Source organism: Corvus brachyrhynchos, unplaced genomic scaffold (assembly GCF_000691975.1).
Source record: "Corvus brachyrhynchos isolate BGI_N302 unplaced genomic scaffold, ASM69197v1 scaffold706, whole genome shotgun sequence".
Classification (NCBI taxonomy): domain Eukaryota; kingdom Metazoa; phylum Chordata; class Aves; order Passeriformes; family Corvidae; genus Corvus; species Corvus brachyrhynchos.
Window position 1 is genome coordinate 412,631 of NW_008238371.1, and position 15,125 is coordinate 427,755.

The 15,125-nt window shown below is 41.5% G+C and overlaps 1 protein-coding gene across 9 annotated transcripts in view; it reads left to right on the plus strand.

Moving 5' to 3' along the window:
• Positions 1 to 14,847, plus strand: part of LOC103617009 (SWI/SNF-related matrix-associated actin-dependent regulator of chromatin subfamily D member 3) — a 79,152-nt gene extending 64,305 nt beyond the window's left edge. For 8 of the 9 annotated variants that reach the window (XM_017736321.1, XM_017736317.1, XM_008635264.2 and 5 more), the window contains 5 exons: positions 2,496 to 2,593; positions 7,268 to 7,403; positions 9,459 to 9,581; positions 10,666 to 10,767; positions 10,865 to 14,847. In XM_017736321.1, coding sequence (XP_017591810.1) covers positions 2,496 to 2,593; positions 7,268 to 7,403; positions 9,459 to 9,581; positions 10,666 to 10,767; positions 10,865 to 10,918 — 513 coding nt within the window. In that variant the 3' untranslated portion in view covers positions 10,919 to 14,847. The remainder of the gene's footprint in view (positions 1 to 2,495; positions 2,594 to 7,267; positions 7,404 to 9,458; positions 9,582 to 10,665; positions 10,768 to 10,864) is intronic. The other variant, XR_001862569.1, reaches the window with a different exon arrangement.
• The last annotated feature ends 278 nt before the right edge of the window (positions 14,848 to 15,125 follow it).

Below are 15,125 nucleotides of genomic sequence, written 5' to 3' on the forward strand. Positions count from 1 at the left end.
TCAAGTGAGAGAGTTGGGAAGTAGCTGATTGCTTTTCTAGAAGACTGAACCTCACACCCCGCAAGAGCTAGCTAACCTGGAATAGTTTCATAAGAATGCAGTGCTTGCACAGATTCAAATCATAAATGGGATTGTTTTGAGTATTTCTGTTTTCCTTAGGTCTCTGTCAAAACTGTCCTAATCAGCTGATCTTACTTTCAAAACTGATGCTACTACTTATGAATCTGAAGCCACTTACAATAAACGAAGTATTTAATGATGAGGTTTTTTGGTTTTTACTCTAATACTCTTAAGGTTGAGAGATGGAGGGCAAAGGAATTGGGTTAGTAATGCCTTCCAGTCTGATAATATTTCTGTAGATTGTATAGTTTTAGCCTCATGACTCCTGGGGGAAAAAAGGGTTGTCCTAGCCAGAAGTGTACATATCACTTAGGGGAGCAGTACATAGGCACCAGTGTCTCTGGCATTCCCCTTGAGATACTGGTCTTCTCATTTGGTATGTCAGCTTTTCTGCATCCTGCACTGCTGCACTGTGGTTATATCTAAGGGCACAAGACAGTACACACTAAAAAATTATCACTGAATGAGTTACCTGACCCACCAGCATCACTGTAGCCAGAGAGGCTTTCAGAGCCAGGGGTTACAAGTGTAGACCACTAATTCCAGTTAGGCAGGAATATGAGAAGCTCTAGGAAAATTCCACCTACCCTTAGTTTCCAGCCTCCCATCCTCCTCTCGCTAATGTGTGTTCTTGATCCCTTTTCCCTTCTTAAAGCTCTTGTCGCTTGGGCTTGCATCCATGTTAGGAGTTTGACATGAGTGTTGAGCCAGTGGTGACAGCAGATTAGATGGAGCTTGGTGTGGAGAGATTTTGGGTGGGAATTCCACAGTCATCTCTATCAAGTGTCAGAATTCAGAACTCAAATAAGGAGGAAGCTGCAGACTCATTAGGTTTTGTTACTTCCTTGTTGTTCAGAGACTAGCTGGCTGAATTCCTGGATACAGGCAAGTCCTATAAATCAGACAGATTTTAGAATTGATGAAGACAGATCCTTTTCTGTTTAAAAACAGTTTACATCAGCAGGGAGATTTGAAATCCACTGTGTTACAAGCAAAAACAAGAAAAAAGTTTCAAAGGTATTTCAAAAGCAATAGAACCTTGCAAATACCCAGAGCTGGCTCCTGGGTATTTCTGCTGCCAAATTCACTCACTTGAGAAAACTGTGAATTTCAAAAGATACCCTATCTGAGGAACCAGAGCATCTGACTTTGTATGTCTATTCTACAACCTGATAGTCCTTTCTTTTCAAGCCTGCCTGCATCCTTTGTCTCTGGAGCTGCAAAGCTTGTTTTTGTTTACAGATACATACTATGAGTAGTGTATCTCTTCTATCAGGTGAAAGTAGTTTCCCTAAGAGGCATTTTCATTGGCATAGGCCTGAACATTTTTACAAAAACTTCCTCCACATAAAGGCACATTTGAAGGCAAATGTCAATATATATAGAAAGTTCAGGTTTGTTTGGGGTTTTTTTTAAGGTCAGTTTAATTGGAGTATCTTTAGAGAAAAGTCTATTTGCCAGTTCAGAGCATTAAAAATCACAGTAGGAAACAAAGGCTGTAATTATATTTCTGAAAACTCCAGGTATAAAGAGTGTTTCTAGATTCATGGCAATGCACTACAATTACAGAAAATTTCCAAACTCTACAGCTTTTAATGCTTTCCAGAAGAAAAAAATTCTTTTTTTCTGAATTCAGTAGAAATTCATTGTGTGATTTTCAGGGTTGTCCTATGCAGAGGCAGGAGCTGAATTCAATGACCCTTGTGGGTCCCTTCCAAGCTAGGATATTCTATGAGTCTATGATTCTGTTTAGCTTCTGGACCATAGTAAAGAGACGGGGTAACCATGAACCATTGTTTGGAAAGGGGTGGTTCCCTTCCAAGAGGCTGTTCAGGCTTTGGTTAAAAATAAATAATATCCCCTTGGCTTTATTTTTCCTTAATCCTAAAAACCCCACAAATTGCAAGCGATTTTAAAATCCAGAAATGTTTTCTTGTATTTTTCTTTAGCACAAAATATCACAAGAAACAAAAAGGCAAACTGTTTTTATGTTTTCTCTGGTAAAAAAATACAATTCTCTTTACAATGTGCTTTTGTAAACCTTCAGTAAGAGAGGGAGTATTTGCTTCTCTCCCATCATTGATACAGCTGATCTTCGTGTCTCATTAAAGAGCACAATCTTCACATGCCCTGCAGCATCTAAACCAGAAGTGAGACATCTGAAATTGTCATGACTTGATGGATATGTCTGCAAGCCCAGATGAAAGTACCACAGCAATTTACAGGGACAGAAGTGACCAAAAATTTAATCTGTGCAAGGAACCTGAATTTCAGTTTTCAAAATCACCTTCCTTAATTGCCTCAGTTCCTTGTGAGCTGCAGATACTGCAAGATAGGCTTTGGACAAAAAGCATTTGTTGTTTATTGTGTTCCAGATCTTTGACTGTCCACGGCTAAAGTTTTCTGAAATTCCTCAGAGGCTCACTAACCTACTGCTGCCACCAGACCCGATAGTGATAAACCACATCATCAGGTAAGCTGGCTGGTCAGCTCAGCACTGCCATGTGCAAAACACTCACTAGGTGAAGTACAGAAACAGCTGCAGCTAGCTGTAGGGACCATAATCCAGTTTTTACAGTTTCCAGGTGAATACCTGGGACTTTGTTGTGTGTTCATTCTATGTATCATTCTAGTTTGTATAATTCTGAATTATTTTCACTAGCACGGAACCAGTTTTCTAGGAGTATGAAAAACAGCTTTTATATTTACTAGAATATGATTGAGAGAGTTGGTCGGGCCTTTTCCCTAAGGAGAGAGCAGCGACAGTTTGAACCCACAAAAAGAGATAAAAAAGAAATTGAAATGAGATATTGTACATCATGGGCAATCATTCTAATCACTGATACATTATGTAAAATGTACAACATTAGGATTTCAAATGCAGGGCCAGTCCATGCATGCTTTGTTGGGATTGGATCAGCCCTTTGACTGTTAGTCTTATCCTGAAAATGCCAAGGAGTCAAGAGATCTCCAGAGATTTCCAATAAAGAATGCCTGGATTTAGAGGAGGTCATTGTGACCAAGATACTGAGCTCTCATATCCTTGTCAAAACAGATGTCTTTGTGGCATAGCAGATGAAATACGACTTTCAGCTCTCTAGGGCTCTTCCAGCATGTGCTGTATTTAAGTGACAACTGTGTACATGGAGGAGGGGGATAAAGAGATTTCTGGGGATTGCAACTTTACTGTTCAGATGTTTCAATCTTTTCCAAGTTTCTTTGTGGTCTGGGTCAAAACTCTGATTCTGGGTGTTTAAACGTTATTGTTACTTAAGCACAGTGATTTGATCTCCTGGAGAATATTGACAGCAAATGTTTCTGAATTTGCTTGAAATTGGGCTCTTTATTTTAAATTTGTAACATATGTGATAAGAAGTTTAAATACTACATAGGCTGTGAAAATACAATTTGCTTTTTGATTAATTTGAATATATCAAACAGAGTAATGACAAGGCAGCTTGGCGGCCGTGCAGATTGAGAGCTGCGTACGTACTGTCATTGGATGCAACTCAGTGACCTGTCTGATGGACCACAAAAAAGCTGAGGTCCTCGGAGATAGACAGTCATTGCTTAGAGAAAAATGACAAGGAACTGATGATGATGTTTCCAGGGGCAGAGAGATGGCAAAAAGGTTCTGGAGGAAGTGTTTTTTGTCAGGTACCAGCTGAAGACCAGGACTTTGTATCTAGTAGCATTCTCTGATACACTCTATGCACTACACAGTACCTGACAACCTTAAATGGCACTGACATAACGGTGTGGAAAAAAGAAGAACTAATTTCCTGAGAAGAGGCAATACTTTTGCAGTGAAGTCTTTACAGTGTCAGGCTAAACTAAAATAAATCTGGAAGTCTATCACTGAACTTAAAGAAAGTAAGTAATTTTTAGACTCATAAGGTCACAGGAAAATTTACAGTAGAAGGGGTTGCTGGTGGTCATTGAGAGCTCCCCCATCCAAAGTCAAATCAGGTTCAAAGTCTATCCAGGATACTTAGGGGCCTGGTTCAACCAAGTTTAAAATAGGGTCTCACAAATGCTCTGCCCTGTCCCCCTGCATTCAGTTTTTCAGAGTGAATGTAGCCAGCCACTGAAACAATATGCCAACTGCCTGTCCTGGTTTAATCCAGTCTTCAGCTCAGACTCCCCATCCGCTTGTTCTCTCTTGAGCAGGGCAGGGGGGAAGGTTGAAAAGGTAAAAGGGAGAGAATTCATGAGTTGAGATAAAGACAGTATAACAAATGATGATGATGATTGTGATGAACAAAATGCAATACAAGTGATACAGATGAAAACTATTGCTCACCACCAGCTGATTGATGCTCAGCGAGACCTTGAGCAGTGAACACCTGCCCAGTTTACTGTTCAGTATGGCTCCACATGGTTTGGAATATCTGTTTGGTCAGTTGGGGTTAGCTGTCACAGCTGTGTCACCTTCCAGCTCCTTGTGCACCTCCAGCCTCCTCACTGGTGGGTGGTGCAAGGAGCTGAAAAGGTCTTGACACACTGTAAGCAGCGATAAGCAATAACAAAAACATCTCTGTGTGACCAACCGTTTCCAGCACAAATTCACAACACAGACCCATGCCAGCTACTACTCTATCTCAGCCAAAACCAGCACACTACTACAGGAAATTTTTCATCACTAGTGATTGTAAATATATGTGCTCTTAATTGAGATAAATCCTCAGGACTGCCTTTTACAGGAAGATCAAGTAGATCACAATTATTCATTCTAGTTGTAGAGGCTATGCACAGAGACAAAAATGTGAAGTATTCTAAACTTATTCTAGAAATTTTAACAGTATTGTAGAATCACTCTCTGGGCAACAACAACCTTCCTTTTTGAAGAAAAAGGAAGAAAAAATACAATGGGGTTGAAGTGGATATAAAGTACAGATGAACAAAAAGTCTCTGATCTTGACAAATGTTTTAAATACTAGGTAGACTCAAACAATGCAGAATGCAATTAAAAATATTGCATTTTGTAATGGTTTCTGATCCCCATGATACTGAATGCATCAAATTTAAAACTGGTAGAAGTAGAAACTGGTAGAAATCTTCTTACCTGAGCTCAAGCTAGAACTGGAGATTTTCTTGAGTTGCACTTCTAATTGCAGCTGGCACACCTGAAATCAGAGGTAAAAAGAAAAACCTCTGTGGGATTTCCATTTCCACAGAGAAGCGAGACATCTTCCACACTGTTAAAGGACACAAGCAGACTGCAAAGCATAGCTCTCCAATATTCTTCTAGTACAAACAGGTTGTCTCTGGATTCCCCCTTTTTGACTTACCATCATGATTTTTAAACAAACAATTCCTTATAGGGAGTGAATTGGCCATGCTGCAGTGAATTTCTGTTGCCTCTCACCCTAATCTCAGGCACCTCCAAGGGGAGGCTGGCCCTGTCTGTGCTTCAGCAGTCCATATGGCAGTCGCACTCACCCAGGCGATCCCCTTTTCCCTTTTCTCCTCCAGGCTGGAGAAGCTCTTGCAGCTTCTCTCGGCAGGTCTGTGCTCCAGCCCCCACCATCCTACTGAGCCTCTGCGGGCCTTGCTCCAGAGTGTCACATCTTTGTGGTCCTGTGCCCACCAGTCCAGATCCAGTTTCACCAGCATGGCATAGCAAGGAAGAGCCTCTTTCCCAGGCTTGATGGCAGCACCTGCGCTAATACGGACCCTTTTGCAGCTGACCTTTGCTATGGCTGCCTTACCTCACAGACTCCTTCTGCACTTGTTGTCTGTCCAGCAGGACCCCCAAGTCCTCTCCTGCCAACCTGTTTTGCGCACTCTGACCGCCCCTGCCGCCCTGACTGACTTGGGCTCAGGACCCTGGGGGGCCTGAGGACAGGCCTTAACCAGGAGCAGTGGAGCCAAAGACAACATGGAGCTTTCTCTGTGGCTTTTGACAAGAGCAGCAGAACCAGACCCAGACCTGGGTTTTCCTTAGCATTCCTTCTGCTGCTGATCTTCTTGCAGGTGGCCACAGCATCACAGATTCTCAGAATGTTTGAGGTTGGAAGGGACCTCTGGAGATCATCTGGTCAAATGCTCTCCCCTGCTCAAGCAGAGCCACCTGTAGCAGGCTGGCCACAGCCATGTCCAGATGGCTTTTGAATGTCTCCAACATGGGAGACTCTGGGCTGGGCAAAAGGCAGATGGGCTTTGAGGGTCTTACTGCAACTTGTGCTATTGCTTGGTCACCCTTAGAATAAAAACGTGTTTCCTGGTGTTCAGATGGAGCCTCCTGTGTTTCAGTTTGCACCAACTGCCTCTTATCCTGTCACTGAGTACCACTGAAAAGATCCTGGCTCTATCTTCCTTAAACCCTCCCTTCAAGTTTTGGTAAGTTCCCTCCCCACCAGCCTTCTGTTTTCTAGGCTGAATAGTCCCAGACCTCTCAGCCTTTCCTCAACTGTGAGGTGCTCCAATGCCTTAATCATCTTCATGGACCTTTGCAAAATTCTCTCCAGTAGTTCCATATATGTCTTGCACTGGGAAGCCCAGCACTGAACACGGTACTCCAGGTGTGTCCTCACCAGTCTTGAGAATAGAGAAGGATCACCTCCCTCCACCTGCTTACAACACTCCTAATGCAAATCCATCCTTGGAAGTTCTTCCGCTCCCCCAGCTCTGTCAAGCTCAATTTGATCCTGAGCAAATTTTTTTACTACCTATTGCAGATGCACACAACCCACACATTTCACAGGTAGTGTTGAGAAGCCAGCATTTTTATATTGCAAGTGACAGTGACAAGTCTGATTTACCAGCTACTGCACTGAAGACTGTTTTCTAGTTAAGAAACTTTGGTCTAACAATAAAGTAAATGTTAAGTCTAACTGTTGGCAAATTAAATATAAATTTAGGTCAGGACAAGCCAAAGAATGATACTGGTATTTAGCGTAACATGTTTCAGGAGGATGTCAGAAATTAAATTTGATGGTCCGGGCAAAAGCTCCAGCTCAAAAGTCTGTGAAATCCAACCGATAAAAGATGAGAGAATATGCAAATGTATAAAGATACCCTGTTCTTAAACTTTTCTCACAGCATCTGCAACAGGCTTTATTGAAGAGTGTATTCTGGGCTGGATGGATATTCATTCTGATTAATTTATGGGCATTCTCATGATCTTGTGTTATACTCTCCATAGTGTTGACCCCAACGATCAGAAGAAGACGGCTTGTTATGACATAGATGTAGAAGTTGAAGACCCATTAAAGGGCCAGATGAGTAGTTTTCTTCTCTCAACAGCTAACCAACAGGAGATTACAGCATTGGATAACAAGGTATTAGCCCAAGAGTAGTGTGCTCATTGTGTAGCTTCATGTGGATTTGGTGTTATGTGTCAAAGACAGTAATGTTGTGAGACGGGGACTTCTTGTGCTTTCAAGGGATGAATCAGCCAAATGCAGTGGGAATACATAGGGCTGAATGGCATTCCCACTTAGGATTTGACACGGTTGTTGAGGTGATAGAGTTTCACAGGTAGCGTACCGAGTCCCCTGACACTTGAGAACCACCTGAACTGTATGACTGTAACTTTTCATTGAGAGGTCATGATATTTTGCTAAATTGCAAAGCCAAAGCTAGGAGAATCTCATACTCAGGTGTGGGTTTTGTATTCATAACTGCAGAATGGCTCTCTGCGTTAGGTGGAAATATGGAACATGCATGGCGGAAAAATCACTTGGAGCAGTTTGGCAGTTTTAAGTGTTAGTGGAAGAGGATTGTGTGCACTTCAAATAATAATACCTGTCTTAAGGCAGTGGTGGGCTTTGCAGGCTGTTTTAGGGGTTTGTGTCCTATGGGCTGTTAGCCAGTTCTGGCATGTGTCAATGGCTGGTTTGGATCGGTAAGGGATAAATGAAACTGCCTCCTCAGATCAAGGCCCAGGTTCTCTTTGTTTACTTCTAATAGAAACAAATATGTTAAACTCTGGTCTTCATGCAATTTTGAAGGGGATCTGGGCACCAGCAATGCAATGGATTCTGGTAACTGTTGCAGCATCTTTTCTGTCATGGCTCTTGAGGAAGGTCCTTTTCAGCAGGGCAGCTGCTCAGTCAGTTGGTTCCCAGCCAGCCAAGCTTGCAAGCAGCATGTGTAGGGTTATTCTGTTTCCAGTCCCACTCACCTTTTCAACCATGTCTGTGTCACCTCTTTTTTGAATATTTGCTACAGCACAGTGCAAGCTGTGATCAGTGAAGTTACTGAAGTCACTGCTGCGTGAATGAGCATGGGCTGCTCCTGTTACCCTCTGTGCATTGCATTGCTGTGCTGCCATGGAGTCCCCTCCTGGGAATTCAGCGCATGCCAATGGAGTTCACTCCACACAGCTACAGTATTTTCCCAAAAAAGGAATGATTTAAAATGGACAGCAGCTCTCTTAACATACCACATAGTACTTACACTAGTGGCCTTGATGGCATAGCCAGATCAGAGGAGGATTATTTTCTTCCACGTGCTTGGTCACCTTAGCTGTTTTGGCAAAAGAGATGAATACATGAAACTAAACAAGATAGGTTTACTATTTCAAACTAGAATGTTAGAGGGACAGGATAGCAAAAGTTTGCTTTTGTGTTTGTCTATGTGTAAATGATTCATGAACTGTTCTCCTCCTGATCATACTTGATGATATTATCCGTTATGGGACCTTGACTTCTCTTCAGTCTTCATTCTTCCCCACTAGTTAATACTCATTTCTTCCGTAATATTTCTGAAGATACGATTCATTTTCTATAAACCTACCCATGATTTCTCATTGTTCATGCTCTTCTTTTTGCAGCCATTGTGAATTTTACAGGCTTTCTCTTAAGAAAAAGTCTAGAAGTCATGGCTGTTCATTTGACATGGACTTAATCAGGAAAGTGCTAGAGTTTTTAAGGATTACAGTAGGATATTGAAGAGATGATGATGATGATGGTAAACTGGGGAATAATTGATTTCTTTCACTGGGCACTGTTTAACTGCATACTTATGTAGCACCTGTCCTCAAAGATCCCAGTCTTGGCAGGCAGAATGATTCTGCACAGGAAATTATTACATTGTACAGTGACATGGCTTAGCTCTGCATGCCATGCAGGAGTTCAGTGCAGGAAGTGAAGGAGAATCCTGTACATACTTGTATTGCAGAAGTGCAAGTGAAACCAAAATGTAGTGGCAGGATTGCAGTTAAGTTGCTGCTTTTTGAATTGAAAAACCCCTAGGAGCCTGCACAAGTCTGTGGTGTAGAATTGTCACCTTTGTACATTACCAGGAATGCAAAGATAGTAACAGAGCTGACCTGATGGTCACTGGAGCATGGGAGAAATTAAAGAATATCTGCTTTGTTTTTTTTCTGTCAGATTCATGAGACAATTGAGTCCATAAATCAGCTAAAAATACAACGTGATTTTATGCTGAGTTTCTCCAAGGATCCTAAAGGATACATCCAAGACCTTCTCCGGTCCCAAAGTAGGGATCTTAAGGTGAGCTAAGGTTTGAAAAAGAATGAATAGTGGAACCAGAATGGAAGAATTTTATCTAAATGTACACAGAGTGTATAGCCAAACATCTAGGATGGATAATTGGTGGAAGACAGACAATGAGTGGACTACTGCAATCCCTGAGTAGACAGTATGCAGCAAAGACAGTTTAGGTCGTATTCTGGTTCCAGTAGAACAGTGGTGCTTCATGGGAGTGGTAGGTCAGCTTGTGGCCAGACAGTAAGCTCAAAATGCAGGGCTTTGTTGTTGTATTCTGTAAATTGAAAGCTGTGTAAAACTCAGCAGGAGCATCCTATAGTACAAGAACACAATTTGGGTGTTTTGATGATTCATAATTTAATCTATCAGCTGTTCCATTAAATTATTTTAATAAAATCATTGTGTCTTTCTTATGTAAATGCCTATTGTTAAGTGAATAGTCTTCCGAAAATCTACTGTTAAGGTTATGGTTATTATAATTTATATTGTATTCAAAGGGGACAGGTATCTGAAAGAATGTTTAAATAAAGCAGACTTTGACTTGAGGAACTTACAAACAAAGCTGTCGTGGAGCTTCTCTAGCTATATACATGGAATAGTTGTTCAGAGTTTTCCCAACTAGTCCCAGAAGAGCCTTTTCTATAATGTTCTGCCCTGCTAGCATCTAAGGTGTGATTCCACAACACTGCTTTGCAAAATATACCAATATTTACCTTTGATTCTGTGATGCTGGAGACATAGTCATCAGAATTCTATTTTTTTATAGAATGGTTCCAACCCCCTTGCTGCTCTATCCCTGGAGGCAGATTGGACAGGGCTTGGAGCACCTGATCTAGTGGAAGGTGTCCCTGCCCTTGGCAGGGGGTGGAACGAGATGAGCTTAAAGGTCCCTTCCAACACAAACCATTTGATCATTCTGTGATCCTGCTTTGGCAGAAAGCACACATTGTCCATTTGCTTTGGGCTTTGAGAACAGTTCTGACCATTTTTATGTGTAATGTAGATAGATTTTCACTCTGGGTAACTCTGAAAGTTTCTCTGTGTGGTAGAAGAGCTATGGTGAAAAATGGCTTTATTTTTGTCACAGGTGATGACTGATGTGGTTGGAAACCCGGAGGAAGAATGCAGAGCCAAATTTTATCACGTGCCATGGTCTCAAGAAGCTGTGAGCAGATATTTCTACTGCAAGGTATGAAAGAAGTATCCACACTGCTGACTTAAAAATGCATCTCCTGCCACTGAGCAATTTAATCTGCTAAACTGTACAGTGTGTCTTTTTCTTTCAGATCCAGCAGCGCCGACAGGAATTGGAACAATCTTTGGGAGTGCGTAACACATAAGTACTGCTCACAAGATTCCATTGGCATCATGACCACCAAACCAGTGGACTTTTCAGTGTTACTTAGCTCACTGTTACACATGGACCTGCTTCCTGACTGGATGAGAACATACCGTCAACACACCAGTTAGAACACCAGCTTTAGAGTGACCCTTGAAAATCTTGCCCAAGATGGGTGTCTCAAACCATTCCAAGCCAGAGACAGCAACATAACAGTGTCAGTGTGAAAGAAGACTAAAGGTTCACTCATCAACGCACGTCATTAAATTTTAGTGGAAAGTTAGACACTACACAGCAAATCCTAATGGGCTATGCTTAGAATCATGAGTGGCACTGATGGGGGAGGTCGAGATAGGTGTTCTAGGAGACCACAGATTTAGAGAAATAAATGCAGTTCTTACCCTATGGTACCTAAGAGTCTCAAACAGTAACTTACCTGGAATTAGACAAGATAGTCTTTCTTATAGCTGTGGAATGCTTTATGTTCCTGAATAGAGTTTTTATTCCAGCCAGACCAATGCAAGAAGCTATCTCCCCGTCTGAAAGAACTAACTAGGAGGATTTTCATCTCGGAATGCAGAGCCCGTCTGGAAGAAAGACTGAGAGAAAGACTGAGAGAAAGAGACTCATCCCTGGGATAAGAGCTTCTTATGCATCCCTAATATCAGTGGTATTAGCAACAAATGAGGCATTCTGAGAAAATGGAAATAATGTAATGGTGCTTTGCTGATGCCTGCCTTTAACACAGCAGATATTAACAATATGTATGCATGTAAAATACCAGATCACTTAAATGTTTCTCTGTGTGCCTGTAGGGTTCATCACTGAAAAGAACTTCCTAATTCTTGGTGCAGAATTCAAGAAGCTTAATTTCATGTAACACGGTAGTTTTTTCTTTACTTCAAGATGTTAGCAGAGGCCCTGGATTGGTCTCAGATTTTGACCATAGGTGAACTGCCTCTTACTATTAATTATTTAGCTCTCCCATACATGGTACGTGCTGGTTATTTTGGATGCTCTTGAGTTATAAAGCACTATCAGCCTTAAATAGCACAGAGAACATATCCCTTGGAAATCATCTTCTTTGTAAATGTATGACAGATTCAGACTATGGGAATTTATAGAACAATTACTTGGAAGCAGGGACATCTTCCTTAAATCCTTCCCCTCCTCATTTTTTGTAGTGCACAGATGAGTTGTAATTAAAGGCCCAACATGATTTCTAGTCCAAAAAGCAGCTGCCAAAGTATAACTCTTGTCTGTTTCATATGGCACTAAAAATGCTCTTCCAGGTTACTCCTTTTCACCTCCTTTCTTTCACTTCCTTGGAAAAAGAATCAAATTCACATGTGGTATGGAAGGAAGGCAGCTCTTCTGAATAAATGCATTTTTTTCTCTAGTACTGTGTTTTCTGCTGTCTTTGCCAATTTCTCTCTTAGTTTAACTTAAAAGTTTCTTCTGTTCAGTCACAGAAGAGATAGTCTTCTCTTTATACCTTTGTTTAATATCTTTGTTTTCACATTAATAGTGCCATAGCTTTTACTCCATCCGTTGTGTTCAGAGATGTCTTGGAAAATTTGCTTTTGATTGCATTTACGTGATGGCAGTACTCTCACATAAAACCTGTTGGTGTGAGAAAAAGTATGGCAGTACGTCATTACCTGAGGCCTTTTACTGGGAATGGCTTGATTTGGAATTTTCCCCTTTTGTGTTAAAACCTCTTTTCACAGTAAAATGTGAAATCCTGCAGTCTTAAACTGGTTATACTGAGGGGCTGTGAGGCTGCCACAGTGATTGACTTGAAATGTTACTTAATTTAGGACTCCACTAATTGGACTACAAGCAAGCATTATGAAGAGAAAACAGTGGGGGTCATCTGCTACTGTGCTTCCATATTTGTTATGCTGCTGTGTCCGTTGTGTGCATGCTGCTCGATGTATGAAACTCTTGTCTATATGTAGCAAACAGAGCAGCTACATTCAGGGGCTTTGTTCAGTGTGCAGGAATAAGAAATGCAGAGGAAGATATGCAAGGATATGAGAAGGCCACTGGACTGAGATAGATGCCTGCAGAATGTCTGCCAGGGAATTCTGGGGTTTGAGAGCCTTCCCGCTGAAGCGGCAAATATTTGCAAGAAATATCAGTCATTTGCCACAGCTGGCAACATACTGGAGTCCAGCCTGGTTTTAGAGCCTCTGTAGAATTAATTGGATGGATCTGGTTCCAAGTCTCTTTCAGAGCAAATTAACAAAACTAATGTGTTGGTGCCGGTGTTCACAACTGCATCACTGAAAGCTGAAGCTCTGTTAAGCAGCAGTGTTGCACTGAAATGTGTGTGTGCATGAATCAGGCACTGGAGATGACAGTCCAGAATCTAAATTCTTATATCCCACTGGCTATAAGAAAAGAGTGGTTACCACCAGTGAGTCTTAGGAATCAGGAGTCAGGAGTCAGATATCTTTCCTTTGGTTAAACTGGAGTTTGAGATTTTGATGCCTTTTTCCTGGAGCTGTTCAGGAGCTGTTCGGGCCTTTTAGTGAAGACAGAGAAAAATACTGTCCTCTGTTCCACAAGTGCAGCTAAGAGCTTTCTTGTTTGCAAAACAAAGAGAAATTTTTTTTGAAGAGAAATAATGGAGAAATACTGGAAGCAACTAGACCAAGTGTTGCTTGACCATTGAAAATTAAGGGTAGTGGCACTGAACAGGCAGGTAATTATGGCAGACTGTGAATGAGAAATTTATTTTGAGTTCAGGATGGTTGTCTTTTTGGGTGTGTAAAAGATGACAATAAGATGTTTCAGCGTCTTCAGTTGCTACAGTACGATACAAATCTATGCATACTGCAAAAAAAAATTCTGTGCATAGAAGTAATTAATGTATAGATGATAATATAGATTGTTAGAAAATATAGCATCCAACTAGGAAAGGGTTCAAAAGAATTTTGGAGTACCAGTAGGAGGGAAATGTATCTTGGAGCGGAAGTGTTGACATGGCAGGTTAGAAACAGTTTTTTTAGTCTTCTGGGTTGTTGGCCCTGAGACAGTAATCAGATCAAATGTTTCTTAGAGATTGAAGGGGAAACAAATGTTCGGTTATGGAATAAAGAGAAGAATACAACAGTAGGAAAGGAAATTTAAAAATGGAGCAGAGTGCCACTGCAGCGCCAGTAAGACACAGCACAAGATAATGTGCAAAGTACTCTTGGAAATAGCACAGCCCACGTGAGTCTGTGCATTCTGTGTGCATGTGGACATAAAGAGAGCACCGTCTCTACGGTCTCAGTCGCTGCGTAGCTGCGGAAGTGGGGGGCAAGGACAGAACCAAAAGTTTTGCCAGTAACTTTGAGATGCACTGTCAAAGCATTTTCACTGTTACCAGCAGGGATTCGGTTGTTCGACATAGCAGGATTTGTAGTCGTAGTGCAGACATCCTCTCGACTGGCAAGTTTTTTACACCACATTGTTTAGAATTTATCCTGTGGAAGCCGAGTGAAAATATTAGTGTATAAATCAAGATTGGTGCATATCCTAGGGCTCCTAATTTTGCCAAAATGCTAATCGGGTGTTTGGGGATTGTTGGTCTGGTTTTGTGTGGAGAACCCTTTTATGGCAATGCAAAGAGATAAGGAGGGAAAGAAGGCTCTTTTTTACTAAAGAAAGCGGTCTCCTTTCTGTAACTGCTCTGCTGTTTAATAGGATGTATCTGTTCTGCCAGATCCTGTATTGTGAACATCTTTTCCAAACTCACTGAAGAGAGGAACTCCATTTGAAAATTACAACAGTGGGTTTGTGAGAGTGAGCAAATACGTGTATAAAGAACGGGGGGAAGGGAGAGAGCCACTTCCTCTACTCTGCAGCCACCATATCCATTGTATGATGCCGAGTGATTCGTAGAAAAGCTTTTGACAATAAATACTTTGTTTCTTTGTATCTCGTGCACTAATCTTATGTGCCTTCACAAAGACGGGTACGTTGGTTTCTTTCTGTTCCTGATAATGATCTCTAGTGTTTGGGTTTCCCTTCACTTGTGAATGCACACACAGACAGGCAAACATTTACAGGTTTTCATGGGACCTGACAAAGGTGAGAACTGTTTCTCTTTAGATCTTTCTTACCTGAATTCCTTTTTTCACTAGATTCCACCTTCAGCCATTTTCGTACTCAGTAAGTGAGAAATCCTTTCCATTGGAGAGATCTGGCTCCTCTCC